At 43.2% G+C, this 13,834-nt stretch overlaps 1 protein-coding gene across 1 annotated transcript in view; it reads right to left on the bottom strand.

Annotated features, from left to right (window-relative positions):
• The window catches only part of CACNA1E (calcium voltage-gated channel subunit alpha1 E), a 1,379,194-nt gene that overhangs the window by 576,599 nt on the left and 788,761 nt on the right, over window positions 1–13,834 (bottom strand). Inside the window, exons 12-13 of the mRNA XM_069233198.1 lie at window positions 6,242–6,354; window positions 4,992–5,104 (exon numbers count right to left, since the gene is read on the bottom strand). Of these exons, the coding sequence (XP_069089299.1) occupies window positions 4,992–5,104; window positions 6,242–6,354 (226 nt within the window). The remainder of the gene's footprint in view (window positions 1–4,991; window positions 5,105–6,241; window positions 6,355–13,834) is intronic.

Raw genomic sequence — 13,834 nt, forward strand, 5'->3', positions numbered from 1 at the left:
CAGTAAGGAGCCTATGCCTACCCTTTCCAGTGAAAGATAGCCACAATATAGCAGCCCACTGCCTTTGAGGGACCCCTTGTACCATACAGGCCCTCTCAAGTGCAGCAAACCACTTGTTGATGTCATCCCCCTCCTTGTAAGGGGGGACTATCTTGTGCAGATTCCTGGAATCATGCTCTCTAACAGGATTACTATCAGGAATAGTGCTGCTGCCACCATGGGCTCCTAACCCCAATCTCTGTCTCTCCTTCTCCAGGTCTAAGGCTTCCCTATCTAAGGCCAGCTGTTGCTGTTTAAGCTTCAGTCTGGTCTCTTCAACCCTCAACTTTTTGAGTTCCCTTTCTGACATGTTGTCATCAGGGTGGGTGGGTTGGGAATGCTTGGACACAGAAGATAAATTGGAAACAACAGAGGGGGATCTGTCCCTAACTGACTGAACCCTAACAACTTGGCCTCCAGGAATAAAGACTCCCCTACTATGATGGGAACCTCCATTACTACCAACATTACTAGGTGTCCTGCTAGGGGGCAGATCTGGTACAGAACCCTCCCCACCTCCCTCAAGGAGATCCCCTGAGTCAGAATGGGAACCTCTCATTTGAAGTGCCAGCTTGGGACTCATCAACCACAATAAGTGTGTTAAATAGAAACTCTTTTGTAGGGTTCTTTCCTATCACTAAACCTCTATCTAATCAAAGACTCCTTAAGCTCTTATAATTCAAATTGTCATAAGTAGTATTGACCATTTTAAGAGCTGACTCTACCACAGACATGACAGTAAAAGGTTTAGAAATAGTGAGAAGGAAAAAAAAGTTTCAGAACTTTTTAAAGAACAGAGAAAAAAACTTTTTCTAACTTTTAGAAAACTTTTAGAAGTTTAGAGAAACTTTTCAGAACTTTGTAAAGAGTTTAAGAGGAGAAAAACAAAACTTTTTGGTTAGGTGTACATACACTGAACTTGTTTTGTATATTATTCTCTTATGAAAAGTACACAATGACAAAGTGGTAATTAGTTACAAGTACTTATCCCACCGCTGCACAACTAATGTAGGAGGCTGGCCTGGCTTGTAGTGGGTACCAGAGGTACTTACACCTTGTGCCAGGTCCAGTTATCCCTTATTAGTGTAGTAGAGGTGTTTCTAGCAGCTTAGGCTGTTAGAAGTGAGCTTTGGCAAAGCAGCTTAGGCTGAACTGGGAGACATGTAAAGCTCATACTAAACCACTAGTGTCATATGCACAGTATCAAAAGAAAACACAATACACAGAAGTACTCAAAATAAAGGTACTTTATTTTTATGACAATATGCCCAAAAGTATCTCAGTGAGTACCCTCAGTATGAGGATAAGATATATACACAAGATGTATGTACACAAACCAAAATTATGCAGGTAATAGCAAGAAAAGTAATGCAAGCAGTGTAGAATTACAGTAGATTGAAAGAGGAGCACATAGGTATAGGGGCAACACAAACCATATACTCCAAAAGTGGAATGCGAACCACGAATGGACCCCAAACCTATGTGAGCTTGTAGAGGGTCGCTGGGACTGTAAGAAAACAGTGAGGGTTAGAAAAATAGCCCACCCCAAGACCCTGAAAGGTTGGTGTAAAGTGCACCTACTACCCCCAGAGAGCACAGAAGTCGTGATAGGGGGATTCTGCAGGAAGAACAAACACCAGCAATGCAACAACAGTGGATTTCCGGACCTGAGTACCTGTAAGACAAGGGGACCAAGTCCAATAGTCGCGACAGTGTTGAGAGTGGGCAGGAGCCCAGGAAATGCCAGCTGAGGGTGCAAGGAAGCTGCCACCTGTTGGAAGAAGCTTGGAGTTCTGCTAAAAGGAAGAGAGCTAGGAACTTCTCCTTTGGAGGATGGATGTCCCACGTCGCGATGAAGCTTGCAGATGTGTTCCCACGCAGAAAGACCACAAACAAGCCTTGCTAGCCGCAAGGGTTGCGGTAGAGGTTTTTGGGAGCTGCTGTGGCCCAAGAGGGACCAGGATGTCGCCACTTGGTGGAGGAGACAGAGGGGGCACCCTGCAACTCAGGGAGCCCTCACAGAAGCAGGCAGCACCCGCAGAAGTACCTCAACAGGCACCTGGAAGAAGAGTGAACCGGAGTCCATGCGAAGCCACGAAAGGGAGTCCCACGATGCCGGAGGACAACTCAGAAGGTTGTTCTCTGCAGGAAGGAGTGTCGGGGACCCAGACTTGGCTGTGCACGAAGGAGATCCTGGAAGAGTGCACAGGAGCCGGAGCAGCTGCAAATCACGCGGTACCCAGCAATGCAGTCTAGCGTGGGGAGGCAAGGACTTACCTCCACCAAACTTGGACTGAAGAGTCACTGGACTGAGGGAGTCACTTGGACAGAGTTGCTGAGTTCCAGGGACCAGGCTCGTTATGCTGAGAGGGGACCCAGAGGACTGGTGATGCAGTCTTTTGGTGCCTGCGGTTGCAGGGGAAGATTCCGTCGACCCACGGGAGATTTCTTCAGAGCTCCTGGTGCAGGGAGGAGGCAGCTACCCCTAGAGCATGCACCACCTGGAAACAGTCGAGAAAGCTGGGAGGATGAAGCGATACAAGGTTGCTAGTAGTCGTCTTGCTACTTTGCTGCGGTTTTGCAGGCGTCCTGAGCAGTCAGCGGTCGATCCTTTGGCAGGAGGTGAAGAGGGAGATGCAGAGGAACTCTGATGAGCTGTTGCATTTGTTATCTCGTGAGATCCCCAAAGTAGAGACCCTAAATAGCCAGAAAAGGCGGTTTGGCTACTTAGGAAGGAGGATTGGCTACCAAGAGAGGTAAGAGACTATCAGAAGGAGACTATGACGCCACCTGCTGGGAATGGCCACTCAGAGCAGTCAAGTGTGCCACAAACACCTCTGTTTCCAAGATGGCAGAGGTCTGGGACACACTGGAGGAGCGCTGGGCACATCCCCTGGGAGATGTAGGTCAGGGGAGTGGTCACTTCCCTTTCCTTTGTCCAGTTTCACACCAGAGCAGGGCTGGGGGATCCCTGAACCGGTGTAGACTGGCTTATGTGGAGATGGGCACCATCTGTGCCCATCAAAGCATTTCCAGAGGCTGGGGAAGGCTACTCCTCCCCAGCCCATCACACCTATTTCCAAAGGGAGAGGGTGTAACACCCTCTCTCAGAGGAAATCCTTTGTTCTGCCATCCTGGGCCAGGGCTGCCTGGACCCTAGGGGGGCAGAAACCTGTCTGAGGGGTTGGCAGCAGCAGCAGCTGCAGTGCAGACCCTGAAAAGGCAGTTTGGCAGTACCCAGGTTCTGTGCTCAGGACCCGGGGGATCATGGAATTGTCCCCTCAATGACAGAATAGCATTGGGGTGACAATTCCATGATCCTCGACATGTTACATGGCCATGTTCGGAGTTACCATTGTGACGCTGTACATAGGTAGTGACCTATGTACAGTGCACGCGTGTAATGGTGTCCCTGCACTCACAAAGTCCAGGGAATTTGCCCTGAACGATGTGGGGGCACCTTGGCTAGTGCCAGGGTGCCCACACACTAAGTACTTTTGCACCCAACCTTCACCAGGTGAAGGGTAGACATATAGGTGACTTATAAGTTACTTAAGTACATTTGGAAATGGCTGTGAAATAACGTGGACGTTATTTCACGCAGGCTGCACTGGCAGGCCTGTGTAAGAATTGTCTGAGCTCCCTATGGGTGGCAAAAGAAACGCTGCAGCCCATAGGGATCTCCTGGAACCCCAATACCCTGGGTACCTCAGTACCATATACTAGGGAATTATATGGGTGTACCAGTGTGCCAATGTGAATTGGTAAATTTAGTCACTAGCGTGTTTGTGACAAATTTTAAAGTAAAGAGAGAGCATAACCACTTAGGTTCTGGTTAGCAGATCCTCAGTGAGACAGTTAGGCATCACACAGGGAACACATATAGGCCACAAACTTATGAGCACTGGGGTCCTGGCTAGCAGGGTCCCAGTGACACATAACAAACATACTGACAACATAGGGTTTTCACTATGAGCACTGGGGCCTGGCTAACAGGATCCCAGTGAGACAGTGAAAACACCCTGACATATACTCACAAACAGGCCAAAAGTGGGGGTAACAAGGCTAGAAAGAAGCTTCTTTTTCACATCGATGCACTCAGGGCATTAACTGTAACAACAAAAATGTGATGGATGGAATGCATGAATTAATCTCAGCCACTGGCAATCACTCGGGCTGCATCATATATTGTTCTCAAATATTATAACCAGCCTTCTAACTTCTGCTCCCAGCTTTTCTGTGAGGAGTACTGAAAATGAAAGCAGGACTTAAGAATGTAATTTAGGGTTGGTCATCTACTCTTGGTGGAACAACACTAGTAAAAAGGTTACCCCTGCTTGATTCCTATACTAAGGACCTAGGCCAAGGCTTTGTTACTATAGGAAAGGCTGATAGAGATCAATTATTCATTTTGAACTGGGGGTATTTACAGAATGCACCAAAAACTCAATATATTTTTAGTGGAACATGCTATAGCCAGCACCTCTTGTTTCAGAAATGAATCTTTGATGAAATCGAAGCTTTCAAGTAATTACTCTTAACAGGACTGAGATCCTGGTTACTGATCTGCACTGTCTTGTGATCGAACACCTTGCTTCTCTGCAATGTTGCGTTATGCTTAATACTTATCTCTGTTTCGAAGTAAGCACTGGATGTCATTCAAAGTATGCAATTACACTTTTTGTACTCTTTGGGACACAAAAGAATTCAAATTTGTTGAATGAAGCCTAAAACTGATGATGACAAATCAGTAATTGTATTTGGAGCTATGAGGCCCAAAGATCTGTGGTAAAGTGGTCTGTGAAATAATTCACAGGAAGGCACAAGATGAACTTTTAACAGAGAAGTGCCTGGCTCTCTAATGATGAAGGATGATGGATATAGATGAGTCTTTGTCCTCAGAGTCATACTTGGATCTACATAGGGGTGGGTAAGATAGAGCTGTGGCTTACTTTGTTATCTTGAATATTCTTAGAAGTCGAAGGGCTCGCAGGACACTGATCCCAAAGGAAGTCCCAGGTCTGAAAAAGGCCCAGACCACTTCAAAGATACTTCCCACGGTGACCTAGAGGATGAAAAGATGCAAAATTAAGAATATAAGTGAAGTGGTACTCTCAGGCAATGGTGTGCTGCTGGTGACTACATTTCTGATTCCTGCAACCAGGGCGCTGATAGCTGAGTGGTGCCACTAGTCAATTTGTTGCAGAACCTAAGGTTAGGCTCCCTATCAATAGTCCACTTGGTGTGCATCTTTCTGCATGAGCCCATGGGGGTTTAGGCTCCCTGTCACTGCTGCACTGGGTCAACTATGTACAAGAAAGGCTCACTGGCTCACTATTACAAGGGGATGAGGGCAATCTGGATGCCTGAGACTTGGAAATGTACAACTCCCTGTCATTGTTTTGGTCGGTGCAAGTCTGGAAACTGTTAGCCTCTGAAAATGTAAGGCACTGTGTCGCTACTGTGCTGCATGCAAGTCCTGCAGCATCTTGGTGATGTAAGACTCTCCATCAATAATGTGCACTGCCTGGTTTGGGTCTATGTGCATTGCGACTCTCTGATTGCGGGGCTCACTTTTACTTGTGTGCATAGCTGAGTGTGAGATGTATTGCTATCCTACACTAACACTACAATGCTCCACGACTAGTGTGTTTATTGGGGTGGCCTTGTTACCTTCAGACATTTGTGTCATGGAGAGCAGCATCCATTTGAACCTTTACAAAGTGATCCCCCCTTGTCATTAGTGAGCATGACTGGGAAAGGGTACGGCAAATTACGAGAAATTATTAGTCATATGTTCTGCTGAGGGAGTACTTTGTTGCCTTTAGACCCTCTGAATGTGAGGGCTTATCACTGGTGTGCACAATTTAGAGCACGTAAAGGTGCTTAGGTTGTGAGGTCCCTTGCATCTAGTGGGCGTGGCTGATTGTTAGTGATACTAGCTATTGACAACCAGATTTAGGAGGTTATGGCTGAAGAAGACTGCTGTTGCCTGCCAATCAGATTTGGAGTTGCTGCTCTATCCTGCCATGTCACTCGTGTGCATCCTGGAGGCCACTGGAATTCGTATTAAACAATCAAATTCAGAGTTCTTCCTCTGCTGTGCCTATTTCATATAATGAGGTGTGAGTTTCAATGCATTCAGTCCCACATATTATCAGTAGATGCAAGTCCTGTTGGTTCCACCCTCTATGTTACATACCCCACAGTCGAAGCAGTTGAAAGAAGAGTGGAAGTAGAGACGAGGGCCCATTCCATACATCTTAAAGGCCATCTCCAAGAGAAAAAGCCCCAGGAACAAGAACTCTGCATAGTCTGTAAAAGATGGATGTCGAGTTAAATCTAGAAAAACCGGCACTTGTGGGGCACTTTAACACATTTAGAAAAACATGCACGTCTTGTGCACATACTAATCATCTCCAAATAGGGATTGCATACAGCCAGACTTGTACTATTTTATAAACACTTAGGGCCTGTTTCACAATTTGCACTAAGTTTATTACTTTTCGGTATTCATAGATTGCACTTTAGTAATAACTTTTGAAATAAGTTCAGAACTATACATGGCTAACCACTGGTATTGAAACAACCTCTCGTAGAAAGTAATGGAGGTAAAAATAAAACCCCAAAGGAAATCATGTTAAATGAGTGAAAAATGTAAATAAATATAAATTTAGTTTACAAAAATATGAAAATACTACCTATTCATTAACCTATTACTTTATTTATTAAAATGACTGTAATGGTGAATAACTATAACTTTAAATGTATTACTCTCTTAAATATTTTATAATTTAATAATAGAGGTCCTATTGTTATATATTTTAAAATGAAATTATTTGTATTTATATGTTTAACTAGTTCAAATAATTCACATGGACATTATTTCTTATGAGGTTTTGTTTAAGGCCCTATCTCAATGCTTTCTATGATAGGGTGTTGCAGTACCAGTGGTTAGCCATGTGAGGTGCTGGAAGTACAACACAAGTGTAAGTTACAAAAGTGTAAGTTACTACAAAAGTGTAGTTTGTTTACACTGAAAGGTAGTAAACTTACTCAAAAGTGTAAACTTACTCAAAACTGTTCATTACTTTGGGGAACGAGGCCACAGTAACTAATCAAATGGCACCGACCACAACAAAAACTGGAAACCCGAAGTTTACCATGCGTTACTTGAGTTCACCGTTAGATCCAAAATGCAAGCAGTCAGGATACAATGCTACAGCAATAACGCAATAACGGAACATAGTCCCCTGGGAACAGACTTAGGGGCAGATTTATGGCCTAGTGCAGCGCCACTTTCCCTGCGCCCCTTAGCACCCCCTACCGCCACCATGTGTGTGCTGTATTTACAACATGGCGCACCATGGCGCAGGGTATGGGCCAATACTGTCATTTTTTATGATGCTATTGATGTACTCTGCAGGAGTACACTAAAATATGGGCGCTACTACTGCAGAGTACATAGGGGCCCATAAGAATGGAAGCCCCCTTTTAACGCCTGCTCTTGAGCAGGCGTTAAAAGTGTCGTAATAAATGGCGCAGGGAAATCTCATAGATTTCCTAACGCCATTTGTCCGGCTTCCCTAACAAGGGAACGCCCTCTGTGCATACATTATGCCTGGTGCAGGCATAATGTAGCGCAAAGGGTTACAGAGTGGCGCAATGCATGTATTGCGCCACTCTGTAAATACGGCGCAGGGATTTTGGCCTCGTTGGGCCACATTAACGTCAAAATAAATGACGTTAATGATGCGCAAAATGGCACTAGGGGCCTATAATTATGGCCCTTAGTTTGAAGGTCCTGGATTAGAGTGTACCTTTGTCTGGGATTTCTGGGTGCACTTAAAGTAATTTGAATGCCGGCGGTTTGCGCATTCACTGTTCTTTACCCTTGCCTGAACTGTTACATCACCAGCACCAACTGATGCAAAGATTAATTTATTCTAGCCTGCTTCCACGTTATTGGTTGAATTAGGGGATTGAGCCAATCATACAAGGTGGATTCCATGACCGAAACTACAGACTGGAAAAATAGACGTATAGAAATTGAAGATATAGACCACACATAGATATCTGCCTACAAAGCTAACCGCATACTTGAAATTCGGATTCAGTGAGACTCACTAACTCGCTGTAGGACAGGGTTGATTTAATATTAGAACTTCATAGCATATTACGAAGCAAGTGCTTGGCAGTAGATTTAGGTACATTTCAACATTCCTGTATTGAGGCTTATATGGGTTGGATATTTTGGTAGTGTATATTTGCAGTCTAATTGTTTACATGAACCCACCCACGAAGCCTGAACTTAAGTTCTGAACCGCAGATAGAGAAACAACACTTTGCTGGGACATGCATAGACATACCTATTCCTCAGATCCAAAAGAACAATGATATCCTGTACTAGGCTGCCAAAGGAGAGAGGTATTTCTGTCAACGGAAATCCCTCTATCTCAGAACACAAAAATAGTGAACTTTCTAAAAAGTTTGCATGAAAGCATAAAAGTATTTCTGCTCAAACTCTGAACCACAAATTCGATGTTTATTTTACAAGCTATAAATGACGACCAAGAAAAAAATATAATAAAACAAAAACTTGTTTGTGCATTTAGATGGGAAAGGTTATCCTCATGGTGTCAACAGCAAGATCAGAACCATATTTCCTGCCTGGAATGGAAAGTGTCATCTTGACATCCTAGCTCCACCTGACCAGCTGCAGTTTGCTTAGATAAAAGTCTACCTTGCATGCACAAAAAGGCCTCGCCAAAATAACTCTTCAAGATCCCACTAAATAAAGACTGCCTGGAGGCTAGAAGAAAGTTTTTCCTCCTATCGGAAACCTCCTCCTTCTTCATAGAATTTAAAGGTGGTGATTTCCAAATTGATGTCTCCTCCACTTGAGCACATATGCAGGACTTCATTGTGGTATCCATCTTGAAAGAAAGCTTACTTGGCTGTCATTACTTTCTAACATGCAAAAAGTTAAATGTAGGCCCTTTAAGCGTTGGAAGCCTATACACTCAAACAGGGTGGTTGTGAAGGCCCAATGCATCTTTTTTTTTACTTATGATACTTTCAGAATGCCACATTAATCTCACTTACCAAACCAGTACACTTTAGTAATCCTTTCACTCTGATGGAACACTCCCTGCATTCACTAAATGTCAGTATGGTTTTGCCATTTTACCTAGACAGGTTTCTAACCTTGCCAACATCTTACAATTGTTTTGTCATTTATGGTCCTAGATACATAGGTTTAGCTACTTCTAATAGTACCTTTCTTGCTGGATGCTCACCTACATTAATTTCAGTTATCAGATGACTAATAAATCCCTACTAGGCAGACCAAAAGCTCATTCAACAAGAAAGAAGGCAGCTACTGCAGCCCAGTTCAAGAGTATTCCATTAGATAACTCTAAGGCAGCCACATGGAAGTCTGTTCATACTTTCACAAGACATTATTATCTAGATTCTGACACGAGAGAAGACTCTGGTGTTGTTCAAGCTGTTTTGAGAAGTCTTTCAGGCTAATTCTCTTATTAGAAAAGCTGTTTGAATTCTGGAATTATTTCTTCTTTTTCCCTTATAGCAGAGAGCCTTATTAACTTGCTACTTTACTTTAATGTCTATGACTACTAATGAAGATCTACGATTAGAAGCAATGGTTCCTTATTTGTAGTCCCAGTGTTCCATCATAGTAAACGTCATTGGATTCATAAATTATCCATCCTCCTTCCAGGCTTTGTACCTGTTTCATAACCAATTCAAGGTATGATTTCCCTACATCTGACCTTATCCTTCAAAAGTACCTAACTCTCTGAAGCAATTCCCACTTCTAGGTATCTTGGGAGATGGGAACTCCTGGAAACACCTAGAGAGTGATTTTTAGCTCTTCTAATGTTAAGGTCTAGCAGGCTGCATTTTGTCCTCATTTTCTATACGTTAGTCTTTCGTTGTGTCCAGATAGAAGGTTGATTTTCTTGATGCTGCAACTTAGTACTGTGACAGGCTTTTTATCAATCTGACATCATCCAAAAAGTTTGGAAAGGCTGGGAAGACTATTTATCTAAGGTGGAAATGCAGGACTTTTATTACGGATTTAAAGTAGTCTGTAACCGGCAGCAGGGAATTATTCTAAATTTCATGACTATAAATGAAAAACTTCCAGTGAAGAACTGATGTTTATATCGATCCAGCTCCCACTCACAAATTGGTTTCAACAAATTGGATTAGTGACAATGTACTAAATATAGCTTTATAGTAACTGGTGACTTTAACTTAAACCTAGTTTATAGCGACCTCGAGTATGTCTGGCTTTCCAAACATACGTCTACACAATGAAGATGCATAGCATGGACACAACTCCTACACTCTCTCCATGGAAAAACTCTAAAAAATAAAAAAGATGCATATTTTCTCAAAAATCAAACTATGTCCATGGCTACAACTCAGAAATATCTGGGGGTATGGGTCGTGAACAGGGACTGTCGTAAGTTACCTTTAGTTGCCCTAAAGTCAACGGAGCCTCTCTAAATTGTGAGCTGTATAAGAATTAAACAGCTCATCATTAAAACCATTATCAGAAACAGTACGAGCTAAATATTTGCCTGGTCTGCCATATGTAAGCAAGGCATTTCCTAGAAAAGTAGGCACATTGCTACACCCAATATAGCGCAAATTTTGTAGGCTGTTTGTTTTAGCTTCCCCTGGCTCCGGGATTGCTAGAATTTTGCTTGTTTGGCCAGTCTGTATACATGGATGCAGCGGTTTGCTTTTTTGGTTTGGCAACTAAACAACTGTTTCAGTGGCTCTTTAATTTGTACTATGGTCAGAAATGCAAAGGTAATAGTTACCTATTGCTTGATGGAGCTCTCTTTGGAAAGCGTGCGTGCGTCATCGCTGGGATAAGGTCACTGTGTTCCCCTGTTTTCACATGTACATGGAGGGAGAATCTTGCTATAAACAATCTAATAATTTCTCCGTGATGAAATACTCGAGCCTGGTTCAATGCTTAATTTGTTGAAGTATAAGTGCTGGTGCCCAAAGCTTTGCTCAGAAGCCTGCGGCCAGCACAGGCACACAGAATACCAAGCTGAATCGTCTTGAATCATCCTCATGTCTTTTTCACCGACTTCCAGACACTTCTTGCCACTTTCTCTCTCACTTGCAGGTCCACATAGAAAGAGGAAATTGCTTCTAAAGATTGTTTTGTGTGAGAAGGTGTCCCTTCCTGCCCAAAAAACATCTTCCCTGTAATGCAGGTACCCTTGAACTATCAAGAACTATATCTTTGTAAACATGCAGCATTTCTGCTCTTTCCCTTTCATGCAACACAACATAGCAACTGTGCTAGCTGCCCTGTGTTGCATTAAAGATTAGTAAATATGCATACTAATGTCTTTGGTTTCCAGTTGGTGTTTAAAGCTTTAGAGTCCCCTGCATCCTTTGCACCTTATGGTGGGATCCCCCATCAGAAAGAAAATGATCGATAGAACAATGTATGATCCCTGAAGGGTACCGAGTTAAGTCATATGCACTCCTATTGCGACCACAGCAGATAGCCTACTTTCCTTAGGTGGTGCATTTACCCTCCCACTAAAGTTAGGAGAATAAAGCAGCAAAGAAAATCAGCCAGGGCCATCCGGGTCCTGTGTAGGGTTGTAGTGATCATTAGAATGCAAACAGTATGTAATGAGAAACAACGTAGCATCACATGGGTATAACTGCTCACTGCATCATCCTTACTGAACCAATACATATTTAGCTTGTGGTCTAAAGACAGCTGATTGTGGGTTTTATCACAGTCACTAAACTGTGCTAAAAAAGAATACATGAAAAAATAAGTTTCCCGATGTGCACATTTAATTGCAAATACTTTGTCAACAAATGTTGTGATTGTTATTTCAAGCAAAAAAAGAGAGAATTTTTAGTGAATAAAATTATATTGTGTTTTAAAACTAATATACTAGTTTTTTTAACAATCTTTATCAATATGCATTTAGTCATAACTGGGACTGTATGCAATAGAGCACGGGTTGGCCATCTTTGGGGTCGGGGAAGAAGTGGGCAAAGTACAACCTTGATACTGGCTCTTGTACAAAGTTATAACAGAGTAGGTGTCACCCCAACACATTCACAGGATATTTAACTTCGGTTTAGAGATAATGGAGTTAGCAAAGAGCAAATAATAGAACAAGTAGCTAGAAACACCTGGGAGCCTTCTAAAGCTAAGTGACAAGATGGGTTGTTCTGTCCCTAAGCAGGGGCATAAGAGGTTTGGAACACTAATTCCCAAATGAAATGGTGAGTTAATATCCCGCATTCGTCGAGACTCTCTCCAAAGCACCTTTTAATAAAATAGAAGTGTCAAGCAGACATTTCATGATGCTGATAAATAGACCGAGTTCAGTGCATTAATAAGAATAGCTGTATACAATGTATGTCAATTAGGAGACATTATAAATGAGCATTTAATATTTGCTAGGTAAAGCATTTATTAAAAATGTAAGAGCTGCCTGCATCCTCATGGGCGCTAATGGCTGAATAATGTCAACCCTATGATGATTTGCCTTGGCTAAAATGATAGTGAAGATTGATTAGCGTGGCTTTCATGACTTCTCAGCGGGGTGGTTTCCCCTCTAGGGTTAAGTGGCTGCGCCCCTCTGAAATTCCTGCACATCAACATTAAAAAAATATTAAATAGATCCATTTCTTAGCGATATGATAGTAAATCAACTTCTCTGCGCTGCGACGCATGAGACAGGGCTTAGCTTTCTAAAGCCCTTCATTTCCATTGTGGTATACGTCAGTACCCACTATAGGCCAGTGATGCTTGTAGCATCACGGTTTCGGGCGTTGGAGTCTTCAACCATGTCTGAGGGCAGGCATTTGTCATTCACAGGCAACAATCCCAACATTTCCCAATCATCATGTCGTAGGAGTGTGTTAAAAATGGGGTCTTTGGTTGACAGTCTGGTTACCCCCTGTTCAAGCAAGGACCCTCACTCTAGTCAGGGTAAAAGAGAATCACCCTCAGCTTACCCCCTTGGTAGCTTGGCAGAGCAGTAGTCTTAACTTCAGAGTGCTAGGTGTAAAGTATTTGTACCAACACACACAGTAACTTGATGAAAACACTGCAAAATGACACAACATCAGTTTAGAAAAATAGAGAATATTTATCTAAACAAAACAAGAACAAAATGACAAAAATCTACAATACACAAGGCAAGTTATCAATTAAAAAGCAAAAAAGAGTCTTTATGTAGTTTAGAACACACACTAACACTGTTAGCGTGAAAATGTACCTTGAGTGCGTCAAAAATAACCCCACAGGGCGAGTGTGCGTCAAAAGGGCTTGCGATGCATCAATTCCACTCACGAGTGGGACCTTGCGTTGTTTCTCCTTTCATCGGATCGGGAGCGTCGTTTCTTCTTGCCGCAGTAGAGCGATGCGTCGATCTGGTCAGCACTCTCGGGTCCGGGCAGGCCTTGCGTTGTTTTTACGTACTCAGCGGTACTTGCATCAGAAATCCAGCCGCACGATGATTCACAAACCACGCAACGCGGATTTCGCCCTCCGAGTCTCCATCAGCGATGCTGTGCATCGTTTCTCCAGCTCCGTGCGTCGATTCTTCAGTCACATTTACGTCGAGCATCATTTCTTCAGCCACAGATCGCAGTCGATTCGATCTTCTCCGCGCACGGCGCTCTGTGTGTGGATTACTCACTCTTGGGCTGCCAGCTTCTCCTTTCAGGGTCCCAGTAACTGGATTGGCACCACAGGGCAGAGTAG

Source organism: Pleurodeles waltl, chromosome 4_2 (assembly GCF_031143425.1).
Source record: "Pleurodeles waltl isolate 20211129_DDA chromosome 4_2, aPleWal1.hap1.20221129, whole genome shotgun sequence".
Taxonomy (NCBI): domain Eukaryota; kingdom Metazoa; phylum Chordata; class Amphibia; order Caudata; family Salamandridae; genus Pleurodeles; species Pleurodeles waltl.